This window comes from Cygnus atratus, chromosome 4 (genome assembly GCF_013377495.2).
Source record: "Cygnus atratus isolate AKBS03 ecotype Queensland, Australia chromosome 4, CAtr_DNAZoo_HiC_assembly, whole genome shotgun sequence".
NCBI classification, from domain to species: Eukaryota; Metazoa; Chordata; class Aves; order Anseriformes; family Anatidae; genus Cygnus; species Cygnus atratus.
In genome coordinates, this window is record NC_066365.1 from 70,882,259 (window position 1) to 70,897,145 (window position 14,887).

The 14,887-nt window shown below is 35.5% G+C and overlaps 1 protein-coding gene across 1 annotated transcript; it reads left to right on the forward strand.

The window, feature by feature from the left end:
- Positions 1 to 2,926: 2,926 nt before the first annotated feature.
- LOC118248391 (spondin-2) lies at positions 2,927 to 10,059 on the forward strand. The gene is made up of 6 exons (XM_035547295.2): positions 2,927 to 3,473; positions 4,272 to 4,497; positions 4,872 to 5,095; positions 5,378 to 5,569; positions 6,619 to 6,793; positions 9,010 to 10,059. The coding sequence occupies exons 1-6, from the start codon at positions 3,306 to 3,308 to the stop codon at positions 9,186 to 9,188; spliced, it is 1,164 nt and encodes a 387-aa protein (XP_035403188.1). The 5' UTR covers positions 2,927 to 3,305; the 3' UTR covers positions 9,189 to 10,059.
- The last annotated feature ends 4,828 nt before the right edge of the window (positions 10,060 to 14,887 follow it).

Here is a 14,887-nt window from a genome sequence, read left to right on the forward strand (position 1 = left end):
TTTGAATCTTGGTAAAGCCTGCAGAAACTGTAAGACTGTTTTCTTATTGACAAGAAACAGCAAGAGTTGCACACAGACACAAACAAAATTAAATACAAGGCACAGTTCAGCACTGATGTTTAAGCAAAACAAACCTTGTCTGCCTTAAGCATTCAGGGTCCATAGAGGTATGCATATGGATGGAAAATAGGTGTACCTGAAAACACACAGGCTTGAAAAAATATGTATATATTGTTGTAAAAGAAAAAAAATCCAATTCTATATACAGGCAAAATGGTTTCTAAATGGAAGTCTTTTCCCCCAGTTTTTCATGAGTTTTCATCTGTTTTTAATGGGACATGCACACCAAAGAAGGAATGCAAGCAGAGATTCTGATGCCACAGCAATTTTTTTTCTCCAACTACTGGCCCACAGAAATTTGGCATCTGTGGCTTCCCAGCCATGAATGTAATTCATTGAGTGGAAATCTGTTTGTTTTTTGGGGGGAGGTTTTTTTTTTTTTTTCCAGCTATGAGATACTAAATTTGATATTCTGTCCTTCACAATGTCAGAGACTGATTATGCTTAGCACGGTTTCCATTTAAAGTAATAAGATTGGGAGTTAGTATTTTCTGACATTATTAGGTGTGTCTTTTTATTTTTTCCCCTCCTTCAGCCATGAGGGTAGCAGGTGATGAGAGGGGGAAGGGAAGCTAATTAAATAAAATTTAAATTTGCTGTACTTTGTCCAACAATTTCACTGTGGAAACCAAAAAAGATAAGAATAAGTTTGTAGGTTCTGAAGATTTTATTCCTCCTGAGAACTCTGTCTCAGCAGAGCACTTATTGTAAATAAGGAATGGTCCACTGTAGGAATGTTAACAAAGAAAACTTCCATTCTGGACCAGGATTTGAGAGAGAGCCTAAGGACTATAATCCAGTTTCCTTCTAAGTACCTTCATACTTTGAGGAAAGAATCCTACAGTTTTTCAAACTTCGAAGTCCCTAATTTCCACATTGGTAAGGTAGGAAAGTAAAATATCTAGGCTCAGTTTTTTTCCATTAACTGTATATTTAAGCTGAAGAGTCTGATAACCTCAAGAAATGGGAGTAATGGTATTCTAGAAGAAGGATTAATCGATTACCCAAAATTGTAGATCTGGAAGACATCTCAGATGCTCAGTACAAAGCATCATGAGGTACTATTCTAAGAGAGAATCAACTACAACTTTTCTCATTTTTGATATTTCTTTGTGTAACCCGTACTAAGAAACCTCAAATGACTTTCCAAGTTCATGACTTCCGACAATTCAGTCTTTCATCAGTTAGTAAGTTTTCCTTATAATATCTGAGCCAAATTATGATGCCTGCATATATTGTCCTATTCCTGGAGCTATTCATAACATGTAGTCATGGAACTAGAATGGTCTAGTCTTGTGATGTGCCTTTTGGCAGTAATTTCTGTTTGAGAGGAAGAATCTGATCTCCAGAATAATTCTGTGCTGGATGCAGAACTAATTGCTTTGTTCTTCATTTAAGTGTTCTCCTGGAAGTGTCACAGTATGTTCCAATATGTGAATTTAGCTGGATCAGTAATTGTGATGATAAAGATAACCACAGAACCGACTGAAGTTTAAAGATCGAATTGTTAAAATATAATTGTGTACTACTATCTGCAACATATTCTAACACTTATGGGACCTTTTTATAGCCTCTAGAAGGCTGCATGAGCTGGAGACATCACCCACTTCTGATATAGGTAGACTCAATTCTCTAAGGAACCTGCGGATCTGGAATTCTGTGCATAGGAGGGCGAGAGCTGGATGTAATTCACATAACATCCTCCAACAAACACTGAAAAAAATGGTGTAAAAATATCCACAGTCTCTTTGTCCATTTTCTTAGGGAACTCTGGCTCCTAGAACAGAAGTAAATTATGGGAAACATGGATGTTTTCACTGGGAAGAATATAGGACGGAGGAAGAAACCTTGGAAATAGAGGGCACAACCATGTCTAAATAGTTAACCTGCTACAGTGTTCCCAAAATCTACCCAGATATACCTGAATTATTGATATTGGGTGCTGAATCCATGTATATTGAAACTTTCAATAGATTCCATTTTGCCAGGACAATAGGGAAATGAACGTCATTTAGACATCACAGTTTATTTGTATCTTGGCTTTTCTTGCTGATTTACCATGGGTGGGAGGCAGAAGGGAAGGAGAAATTTCCATTTAAAGTGCCACAAAGCTCAAACTGCTTGGCTGGTAACACCCTCCTGGTGGACAATCACTTACGTCACTTAAGCTATAATCCTATGATGGCCTGGGATTCTCATCTGAAAAATAACATTTTTTTTTTTCCATATGCTGTACCATCTTATTAGATATCTGTGGAAGTACTTCAGTGACATTCCTCACAATTTCAAAAGAAGACTGTGCAAGACTTTCTTCATGGTTCATTGTAAACTTTTGAACTTCCTCTGCTGATCAGCCGCAGTAGCATGTTAACCTTATAAGCATGGCACAAAGCCCTTATTTTTCCTACAGGCTTTTTAAAAAGGTTGTAGGGAAAATGAGTTAAAATAAATATTAAACATCATTTTTTAATTGGGTCACTGTATTAAGCATAATTCTTCATAGGCAATTTAAATAATTTTAGTGAGTTAAGTATATGTACTGTGTTACAGAAGATGTATGATTTAACTTTAATAATGAGATTTTTATTTGGGGGTTTTTACTCTGAAGACAGCTAAGAAAAATTTCAGAGCTTCCCAAAACCACTCTTTCCAAAGAAACCACAATGTTACAGAGCCCTTTCATCATCCAGCATACGGTACCATAGAACACAAAAATATACACTGTACTACTTTAAATTAATTCATATTTGCAGGAGACAGTCTGTGTGAGTATGTGCAATTATGAAATGCAACTTTTTTTTCCTCTTGACTTTTTTAGCTGCCTCACCCCTTTTATTTGAACACATGCATATGGTGTGTGAGAGTGAGCAAGCTCTCTGTAAATGTTTGGAAGGAGCATCTGTCAGACAATAAAACTTACAAGAAAACATGCTTCTCATTTAAAGTGTATTCACTAGAACTATTCCAGCGTTGGAATCAGTTCATTTGTATAGCTTAGAGGCATTAATAAGAACAGAGAACTGTAAAGTCACCAGAAAACCCGAATTATTAGTAAGAATCCAAGGTATTTTTTTTTAAGCATTTCATCTATTCGGCATTACAAGCTTCTGATAGGAACCTGAACCAGTTGACATACAGGAAACCTCTGATAGTCCATCCAAAAAGATTGCAAGTAAGAAGATGGCATGCTTTTTGCAAACCTGGAAAGTCTAAAGATTACAATAATTGTTGGACCAAAGGGACCCTCTTCAGGCATAAATAGCAAGACTCCTACTGTCTTCTCTTGCAGACCAACTCAGCTGCCAGCAAAAGCAGGTGCTCTCCCCCTACCAGTGCTCCAGAGGAAATATTTAGTAAGTATTCACTGCTCTTTTTACAAATTAATATATTATTAGTGTTTTAGTTATGTTTGCATAGTTCTCTCAAAGGAAAAAAAGCATTTAAAGAAAGTTTTTAAGGCTTATTTTAAACAATTTCTTGAGTTCAACAGCCTGATGCAATTATCATATTAATTTAAAAACAAAATTTGCACAGCCTATGACAGCAACTTTTAAAAAATATTGTTTTTTAATAACTCTGTAGCTTTAACAATCTGAAGCAATTGCGATGTATTTTTTAATGCACAAGTTATGACAGCAAAGTAATTTATATATATTTGAAATATATTTGATTTTAAATGTTATGCCATAAAATAGTGTTTGTAGGACACAAATTTAAAATAAATCATTTCTTTTGGCAAAGTAACCTGCAATTTAATCTTTAGAAGAATAAATATACCACTAATGTTTTCCACAGAAACAGTTGCTACTCTAATTAATTCAAGATGTGACTCTAATAAGCTTTCAGAAGAAAATCAGAAACAGATTTTTCTGAGGTAGTACTATGAACAAGGTTAAGATATTTTTATTTTCATTAGAAACACTTGTCCCAGGTAGAGTTACAGATTTGTAGTATATAGTCTGGAAATATCAAATCCGAAAGCATTATAATAATGTTTTTAGAAGCATAACAATTTTAGTGTTTTGGATATATGTTTTCTTTTTGTTATATCTTATGCTATGTTACATTTTATTAGGTAACTCTTATTCAGTTTTGAGTTTAGAGTGACTAATACGTCTAACTTTTTTTTTTTTTTCCTTTTCATGTGGAAGGGAATGGAAAACTTGATGTTTGTCTACTGCTCCAGCAAAATTATCTGGACATTGCTTGTAACAATTCTAGGTTATGCCAGCAGCCTGCCTGTGCGTGATGATTCTATTTGCACAGCAGAGGAACTTGCAAAGTACAGCATAATCTTCACAGGGAAATGGAGCCAGACTGCTTTCCCTAAGCAGTATCCACTTTATAGGCCCCCAGCACAGTGGTCATCAATGCTAGGTAAGTGAAGTATGTATAGTTTTAAGACCAGATAAATCTCTTGACCACTGTGATTTTTATTTATTTATTTTTTCTTCTCAATAGTAAATTTTAATATAACTAATGTAAAAAGAAAGAAAAGAGCCAAAGTTATTAAGAATGAAAAGCAGAAATTGAAGTGTCCACAATGCTTTCAAAAATCTACAACTGTTTTCAATTGACTTCTGTTTTCAATTGGTTACAGCTGAAATAAACAGTGATAAGTCAAATGTTTTAGTGTTCGCTCATTTTTATACACTTTTTTTTTTTAACCTCAGAAATAAAACAGAGAAACTGAAGAAATAGGGACAATCTAAAACAGACTTTTATGTCATGCAATGTATTCACTCAAATAGGTGTTACTCATAGTTCTGACTACAGCATGTGGAAAAAAAATGAATATGCCAGCAATGGTGTACGTGATTTTGCTGAAAAGGGTGAAGCATGGGTATTAATGAAAGAAATAGAAGAAGCTGGAGAGAAAATTCAGAGTGTACATGGAATCTTCTCTGCTCCTGCCATTTCCAGTGGTACAGGACAAACTTCCACTGAATTAGAAGTGCGTTCAAGACATCCCTTAGTAAGTAGATATGCACATATTAATCTTTAAATTTATTTTATTTTTTTATTTTTTAATGGTTACTATCACACAAAATTAAATATTTGAGTTCTCATTGGTAGGAATAAGATAATGCAAAAATGTTACTAAAAGAGCATGTCAAATTGCAGGGAGCACTGTATGGGTTATATAAAGCAGAAGTGTATAAAAGACCATTTCCTTCAAAAATGTTAAGTTACAATTACAATAACTGGGACTGGAATATAAGTGATGCAATCCTGATGGATTGTTTTGTTTCATTAGGTTTCATTTGTTGTACGAATTGTGCCAAGCCCCGACTGGTTTGTGGGTATTGACAGCCTAAATCTCTGTGAAGGAGACCACTGGATGGAAGAAGTATCAGTAGATCTATTTCCATACGATGCTGGAACAGACAGTGGTTTCACATTTTCCTCCCCGAACTTTGCCACTATTCCACAGGATACAGTTACAGAGGTAGGTGTATATACATAGTTTAGTACCCTGTACTATTTTGAGTCCTCCCTTTAAAAGATAACTACCCTTTAATTACTCAATGGATTCTCTTGTGAAATTGATTTCTGTATTTGAGAGTGCTAACGTGCTCTCTACATGGATTTATTAATAGCTGATTAATTGCTTTTGTTCATTTTCTATACCTTGTTATTTTATTGAGTAAATGTAGATGGATCATAAAAAATTGGCTTACATGTAAAGTTATGTAAAATATGAGCATTTTAACATGGTTTTAAATAATTCTTAAAAATAGAGGAAAATAAAAAGATTCCAAAAAGTCTTGGCATGACTGAAAGCGTCTAAACAGGAAAATTCTAAGTTGAGAATTGTAAGTACTGATTTGGGGAGGAGTTTTCAGTAGAAAGTGTTGCTGAAACCTGAAACTGCTACATTTGAGGGAAAGGAGCTAATGGAAAGCAGAGACCTTCTTCATTGCTACTGCAGTGACCCCACTTCCAGTCTTCTTTTCTTGCTTTTTGCTTTTGTCATTTATGGGTGGTGCGAAACAGAGCATCTTGACTCAAAGGTTTTGAATACTATAAACATTCAGTCAGTCCTTTCCTTAAGGTCAGTTCTTCTAAAGCCAAATGCTGTGCTAATGAGCAGTGAGAAAAAGAACAGAGAAGCTGGAAAACAATCCATCTGGCCTCCTATACCCACATAACAGCTGCTACAGCATACCTAGTACTATTATTTAATAATCTTGTATTTTGTCTTGTAATAATATCCACTGCTTCCCATCAAACCATTCCAAATACATCTCTGTTTTCAGTACCTCCCATTCCAGTCCTCCATCCAAAGGTTGGCACAATTCATTGTGCCCAATCCCAAAGCATTTTGTGTAAAAAGTCTGGGATTACCGGCAGTAGTCTGGAGAACTGGGATTCAAAGAAACCATTTTAATGCATTTTGCTTGCCAAAAAGAATCAACATGATGTGTAAACATGATTTTCCAGTTATTTCTTACTAGTATGATGTAGTCTCTTTAAGGTTTCCTGTTTATTTCACAGATCACTTGTTCCTCCCCAAGTCACCCAGCAAACTCATTTTATTATCCCAAACTCAAAATTTTGCCACCTATTGCTCAAGTAACAATGGTGAAATTAAAGAAAAACCAGCTGGGTCTTCCTATACCTCATCTTAATCAGCCAGCTAAAAGTAATGAAATATTAGACTCCATCTCAGGTAAGTGATTGGCACTTTGATATGCTCAATTCTGTTATTTCTATTCATTCAGAAAATATGTGGAAATCTGGCGGGTGATGTGGATGAAATAGGTGATTAGGCAGAATATTCTATCTGCATTGCAATAGTTTCCAGACTTACATATGGGAAATAAAACAAGCCAGTTGACATAAAAGAGAATCCCTGAAAAAATAAGGAATGGATTTCATATTTGAGCTGTAGTTCAAAGGGTTGGGTTATATCCACAGTGAGGGTTACTCAAGCCTTAGTATCACTATAGATCAGTGAATTTTATGAGAAATAAACAATATTTGATCAGAGACAAAGTTTCACAAATTATTTGCAACTTTGAAGTAAGTACTCCCGCTTAAATTCTTGCATGATGATGGAAAAAGAGAACTAGTACTGTTGTTTCTGGGTCAGAGGGCTTAGTAGCTATGTGAAATAAGAATTTAAATAATTCAATTGATTTGGACATATTTGTGATAGCAGCAGACATCCTGACAACAAAAACATTGTTCTCTTTTTTTTTTTTTCCTTAAAAATTTACCCAAAAAACTCATTTAGGTAGTGGTGACATTCAAATATCTGACTCAAGTCAGTCTGAAGGGTAATTTTCCAATCTCCAAAACAAAAAATACTATATCTGTTCCAAGGGAAAGATATCAGTTAGTGTCTACCTTTGGTATTCTCTTTATAGTCTTCTAGTGATTTTTAATAAATTGTAAGAGGAATGGTTAAGCATAAGAAGACTGACATCCCAAATACTATTAGAGGGACAGCAATGGGCTAAATCCCCAATGTATTTCCAGAATATCTGCTATATTCCAAGAAGAGCTTCTCCAGAATAAGTTTAAAGATTGAATGCCACTAGCTTTGTCCTAAAGTCACCTTGTAATCATTAAAATAAAGCTAATTCTCCACACAATTTATACTTTAATAAGTGCATTTCTCTATCAACTTATGCTTAAATGTATTACTATTAGTAAACAAGACATATTCAAAGTGAGTGCTTCAAATCACATTTTCAGTCATGTCTTTCCCACAACATTTGAAAGGAACATTTGGCCCTTTTTAGCATTTAAATCTAAAACAATTCATTTAAAGTACAGTATTAAAAAAAAAAAAAAAACAAAACAAACATTTCTAAATCCTACATCCTCATTTTATAATATATTAACCAGTAAACCAGTCTATTCAAAAATATATTCCTTAAGCAAAAGGACAGATTTAATTATCAGAGATCAAACTGTGTCACTTGTTCCTGCTAGAAGCACAGGTATTGGTGATTACAACAGAAGTAGTGGGTTCCACTGTAATGCCAGAAATTTATACCAGAAGTCACACATTTGATACAGTAAATCTGGAAGCTGGTTTTGTGCACAGTTATTTTACCCACAAATGCTGTAATACACAGATTTGATGCAATTTCCTGTGACAAGCAATATTTTTATTTAACCTGTTAAGGAATAAGCACCTATATTTTTAAGACAGATATTTTCAATGAAAGTATACAATATGAAAAGTACTTTAGAGTTTCTGATTTATTTAGTTCCAGTATTAAATTAAATTAAAACTGTATTGAAAACACATTTAGTATTAGAAGGCTTGTAGTTACAGAATATCTTTATTGGTAAAGGGAACTGTAGCATACATACTGAAAAATATTGAGAAGATTTACTGATTAAAAAATGTGACTTTTGTTACTTCTGAAGCAAATTTGAATTAGAGTTCAATGGAATTTGATATGAACAACTACAGGAACAACATACATCACCAAAGAAATATATGTATACATAAATAAACTAGATAAAACTTTTAATCCTGGTGTTGTTAGTAAGCTATGCAATGGCAAATGAATTATAAAATTGACAGTACGTTTTTTGGAATGTAATCTTTTGAATGCAATTACTTTAAAAATAGTTTTATTTGATGGGAATTCTATATTTTCAATTCAATAAATAATCTGCTGCACTGCTGATGTAGTACCTCAGACAGTCTCTAGACTGCAACAATAATAATACCTATGTCCCTGGGTTTAGGAGCTGAAAACAGACTTTTTTATTTATAAGATGACATATGGATTTTATTAATATCACATGTATTTTTGTATAAGAAAGGACACTACTTGATCATCATTCCTTAATGCTTTGCCAACTATGTATTTGCCTTAAGCACAAATTTCTGTAGTTACCTTTTTATTGTGTATATTGCAGAAACACCACTGGACTGTGAGGTTTCCCAATGGTCTTCCTGGGGTCTCTGTAGAGGTCCTTGCAGAAAACCAGGGACCAAGATCAGAACTCGTTTTGTACTTCTTCACCCTGCCAATAATGGAACTCCTTGTCCAAATCTGGATGAAGAAACAGGATGTGAACCAGATAATTGTGTCTGAAATAAATAAAAGATAATAATTTAGATAATTTAAAAGTAGGATAAGTTTAACTAAATCTAAACTATGTCATTCAATGTTCCTTATAATTCAGGTATGCTGCACTATTTTGTGGAAAAGATATTAGACTGGTTTTGAAAGTTGTTGTTTAATATCAAGATTTTTGGGTCGTTAAATTCTTAAGGTTTAGTATGACAACAGTTCTCGATCATTTACAGACCAGAAAACCCAAATAAATCTTTGTTATAAATATACTGTAAGTTCTTGGAGTACCCTCTAGTGGCAGAAAAGAAGACATTTGGAAAGATTACGCTTCACACATGTAAAAATCTTTCTATCACAAAATCTAAACTGGTAACATTCTTAAATGCTGTAATTTGTTGATTTACAACTATTTATACCTAGAAATTAATTTTTCTCTAAATTATGTTTATTATAATTTATTGGCATTTTTGTCGTCTTTCTAAACATGTTTTACTTGCCTTTCTTCAGAAACTACTTACATAAATCAGAGTGACCAGATGTTTGCAGTATGGCTAAGAGAATAGTATGACTGAGTAAACTTGTCTTGAGACTTATGAATACATGAAAATGTCTTTTTTTTTTTCTCCCCTCAAACATGAGAATACATATCATGAGGACACTCAACCAATAAAATTACTAAAAAAAAAAAAATCCCAGAAGTTTGGATACTAGTACAAAAGTTCTGAACTTAATTAAAAATGTTAACTGAGATTTAAGACCTGACTGATAGTTGGCGGGTGTCCCCCATGAGAGAGTTGTCTGAAAAACTGTTAAAAAGTTATCATTGTTGACCATAACATAAATTATATAATTCTCTTTATATGTGCAGTAAATGTCTTCACATTCCTTTAAATGTATTTGCTGTTATTTGGGTCATCCTAGCCTTTGGACAGAGAAAACTTAATGACGTTTTAATATTATCTAAGACTGAGGTATATGCAGATCTAACAAAACACAGTATGTCAGAAACTGCTCCAGATGGCAAGTTTTAATGCTCAAATAACTGTTATAAAATGAATGTAACATATGTGGCTTATAAAGAGTTGTGGCTACCAACTGGAAAAGAATTTTGAAGTAAGACTGTTCAGTAGGTGATATTTATAATCAACCCAGAAAACTTTTACAGCACATTGCAATTCTACAAACACAAAGCAAAGATATTGAACAGGAGATGTTGGGTTGCATATGTGTAGGTTCATTTTGGAATATATCAAATATCGCAATCTTTATTATGTACTTAAAGGAACACGCTGTATTCTCTGTAGAGTAGAAACACATAAAAAGTTCTCTATATATTTTTACAGGAGATAAATCTTGCAAAGACCCAAAGAAACTTGAAACTTTATCAGGCTAAACTAAGTTGGTCTTGCAATGCTGATGAATGCACAGTTGTTAGAGCTAAGTATAGGAATTTCTACATCTTACATTCTTCAGATTCCCCCTGTTGCATGTTTTCCAAAATTATTTCAGTATTCTTTTTATTATACTTTCTTTTCTTGATGTTCCCCTGTGTCCATTCTATAATGGAAATAGTGTTATTACATTATCATTTCCATGTTTTGTGTTTAGTCAATTTCTACATCTTTTCCATTTTTTCTGTCCCCTTTTTATATTATTTTTTCCTCATTTAATGTTTTCTGTTATATTTTTTCTGTTATATTTTTCTGTTTTATTGCATAAACTTATTATTGCATATACTTAAATGCTCTCTGAGGACAGAAACTAAATTCAAATTGATTCATCAGCTGCTCATAGGACTAAACTCAAAAAGGGTCTTGGGCAGAACTCAGATGCCAGTCTAAATTATGAATTAGTGAAAACAATCCCACAAAGTTTTGCTGAAGTGCAAGGTATCCTTGAAAGAACCTTCCAAGATCTTCTCTTAACACTAAAATTTTGCTTTTTCACATGTTCAGAATAACCGAAGGGCTAAGCCCAGCAGAAAAATACCTCCACCTGTAATTGTCTACATGACTCAAATGTAGGATGTCAGCCCTATAGGATATGATTTGAAAGCAGAGTCCCTCATATTCTTGAAGCCAAAAGTTTCCCAAGGAGAAGATGGAGTAGAAAGGGAAGTGAATATGCAAAAGGTCAACACATTTCAGTAAAGTCCAGTTAGTGATAACTTTCCTTTCTATTTTAGTGTTTACATATGAATATTCATTGCAGGTTCCTTCAAACAAAAGTTTCCTACCCAGTTAGTTACGTGGATAGGCTTTTTTTATGTAAGCAGTGACTTCAGAATACGCTGGTAAATATGGAATCCTGTCTGGATGCCCCTGTGGTACTGTAGTATTTGGAGAAGGCCATAAGTATAGTTTCAGATATTCACTTTGCAAATACCAGGGACAGACATTTCTTGGCAAAACTGTGGGTACAGTGAGTTCTAGTGAAGCACATTCTGATGATGGAGCACATTTCTCATAATATACCTTTATTAAACTGATTAATTAGGTATGTGATCCCTGTTTGGCTATGGGTAGGCCTTTAAAATTTCTACTTTCAGCACAGTCTTGAATTTGTCTTGACAGTTCTGGGACAGCAAAGAAAGTTCTGTCTGACAGTCAGATCTGACAGATCTGACAGATCAGTTCTTCCTTACTCTTCCCTCACATCTATTGTTACAGATGGCTGGCAGCCAAGTACTATGGTACTAAATACATGGAATTTAGGGAAAGAAATATGTAAATTAATTTCTTGATTAAACTAATCTCATAAAACACTTTGGGAAGAAACTTAGAATGGATTTGGAAACACTTTTTTTTTTTCAATGAGAATGTTATGCTGGAATAATCAGCTTTGATGTCAGGATGGACATTCTTACAGCAAAGGAAGACAGCTAAAGGTAAGTGTAGCAGCAAAACCACTGACTTAAACTGTGGTCCTACAAAAATCATGAATGCCAAATTCAATTCCCATAGAAACTGTGGAATAGGGTACCCCATTACTGAGAACAACTTGTCCAAGACTTTAAGGAATTTAAGAACACTTAGCTGTTAACACATGAAAGCTCTTCCTACCAGTAAGTAGGAACACCAGCTGAAGCTGTGTCTACATTTATGCTTTTTTATGGGATGTTGCTTCTCTGCACACATCTAGAGTAGCACCTTGGTGCTAACTGACTGGGAAATATCAGGGTGATTTTGTAGATAAGTGAGGGTACAAGAGAGATTGATGTGATCCATGGTACTGAAAAGTTCTCCTAGGTACTATAGTATAAACGTTAGGTGGACTAAAGGAGAGGGCAGATATTAAGTACTACCAGACAGTACAGAGGGACTGGTGTGTGTGTGTGTATGTGTGAAACAGACTAATTAACTGCAGTTTGAAGCCCTGTTCAAGTTTGCCATGTACATATACCTTCCCACTGTTGAGGAGATGGAGAGGGTGAATGTATCAGAGGGGATGAGCGAGCTAACTCTGACCAAATCGCATCCACAAAGCCTGCTGAGAAATGTTGCAGGTGAATGTCAAAATGGCACAGAGTCCTCTATTAAAGATCATTCTGGAGAGAGACAGTCTTGGGTTCATTGAATACCAAGCTCCAATATCCAAGTTCCAATGCCCTAGCCACACTGCCTAAGGTAAGCATGATAACAGAAACTAGTGTGTACCTAATTTCTAGAACAGAAGGGAATCTGCACACCAGCCTTTCTGATCACAGAGTTAGAACTGTGCCCAGCAGGACATAACTGGTGTGTGAGCAAAAGTTCTGAGAGTACTTGCTGGCATCGAAGACAAGACAAAAGACAAGACAAAACCAGTTCAGGATACTCTCAGTCCCGGGTAATTGAAGTACTTTGGGAATATCAGTCCTGATACAACATAATAAAGGTAATATAGACTATTCCATGATAATATGTAATACGCTTAGAAAATAAATCTAACACCTGAAGCAGCAATTCTGAAATCAGCTAAATCCTGCTTAACGGGATGTAATATGTTGAACTTTGGTCCATGATAAATTACAGGTACTCTGAATGCCTGAGACAAAATGCTCTCTGTATGTTGCATGGCATCCTGATCACTTGGAGACTGATTTATTTTTGTTTGTTTGAAATCCAACAGCTCTACTATCTTAGTATTTTGCTAGACAGAAATATAGAAGTAATGTGTCTGTCCCAGCTGTGCCTGGGCATAGTGAAGAATAAAGTGACATCCCCTTCTACATCTGTCATTGGAACATGCTTTTTTGGAGACCCCAAGAAATAAATAAAATGTGGAAAGGGTGGTTGCTTAAGTAGCTCATGGTCTGCAGCCAAACATATAATTCTTGCAGATATGGAAAGGCATGAGGATTTATACAGGTAAATGTCAGTCAAGATCTCCCTGTGCTGGAGGGCTAATAGTCCAATCATGAAATAAGATTCTGAGTAATATAAAATTAGATGTGATGGATAAATGTTAAAGTAGTAATGGAGTCCTAACATCACCCTTGAGACTCTTCAGGCTTCAATGGCCATGAGATGTGATTTGTATCCCTCCAACCTTAACCATATGGAGTGAAAGAAAAAGCATTAATGTTTAAGGAATTGAGGATTCTCGTTTTTGAGACTCTTTATCAGTACAGGGATATAGTATTTTGCAAGAGGTAAACTAATACTTGTGCCAGAACTTCTGTGAAGATACTTCATGCTATAAAATATACTGAACTGATAACCACAAAATCACACAGAATGACTGACAGGTTTAGGTCTGAAGGGACCTCTGTAGGTCATCTGGTACAACACCCCAGCAGGTTGCCCAGGACCACGTCCAGGTGGCTTTTGCAGGTCTTCAAGGAGGAAGACTCCACAGCCTCTCTGGGCAACCTGTGTCAGTGTTCTGTTACACACACAGTAAAGCAATGTTTCTTGATGTGCTGATGGAACCCTTGTGTTTCAGTTTGTGCCCATTGTGCCTCTTGACCTGGTACTGGGCACCATGAAAACAGCCTGACTCCATCGTCTCTGCACTTTTCCTTCAGGTATTTATAGACTTTGCTAAGTTCACCCCTGGTCCTTCTCTAGGCTGAGCAGTCCCAGCTTTCTCAGCCTCTTCTTGTAGAAGAGGTACTCCAGTCCCTTCATCATCTTTGTGGCCCTTTCCTGGAGGGACGGGACTCTCTCCAGTGGCTCCATACCTCTCTGGTACTGGGGAGCCCAGAACTGGACACAGTATGCCAAGTGTGGACTCACCAGTGCTGAACAGAGGGGAAGGACTACCTCTCTTGAGGCAATACATTGCCTAATGCAGCCCCAGATACCGTTAGCCTTCTAGGACACCCAGGTCCTTTTCTGCAAGGCAGCTGCTTTCCAGCTGGGTGGCCCAGCTGGTTTTGACCATTGACCAGTGTTAGATAAAGATGTTTTTTATTGAGGCAACGTCAGAGATAGCGGGTGTAGTGAAATGCAATAAGCACAAACCAGTGCTTCTTTTGCAAATGTGAAATAATTCATTAAGAGCTACCAACCTGAAATTTTAGGTATTTAGGTTACTGTTTCAGATTGGTTTCTCCCCCCTCCCTCTCCTCCCTTTTTAATTTCTTCTTCATATTTCTTTTGGCCTTTTTATGTAGTCCCTATGGTTTCTGTACAGGCATATGCCTATGTCGAATGATTTAGGTTACAAATTACAAGATTTCTTGTAATTGTCACAACAGAGGAGTGAAGCTTTATCACCCATAATCACCCTGG

Bases quoted from the DNA above. Each gene is read 5' to 3' on its own strand.
- LOC118248391 (XM_035547295.2), top strand. From the start codon at position 3,306: ATGCTTTTTGCAAACCTGGAAAGTCTAAAGATTACAATAATTGTTGGA. The intron at 3,474-4,271 runs GTAAGTATTCAC...TTCATGTGGAAG, and splicing joins TGCTCCAGAGGAAATATTTA to GGAATGGAAAACTTGATGTT. The intron at 6,794-9,009 runs GTAAGTGATTGG...TGTATATTGCAG, and splicing joins AATATTAGACTCCATCTCAG to AAACACCACTGGACTGTGAG.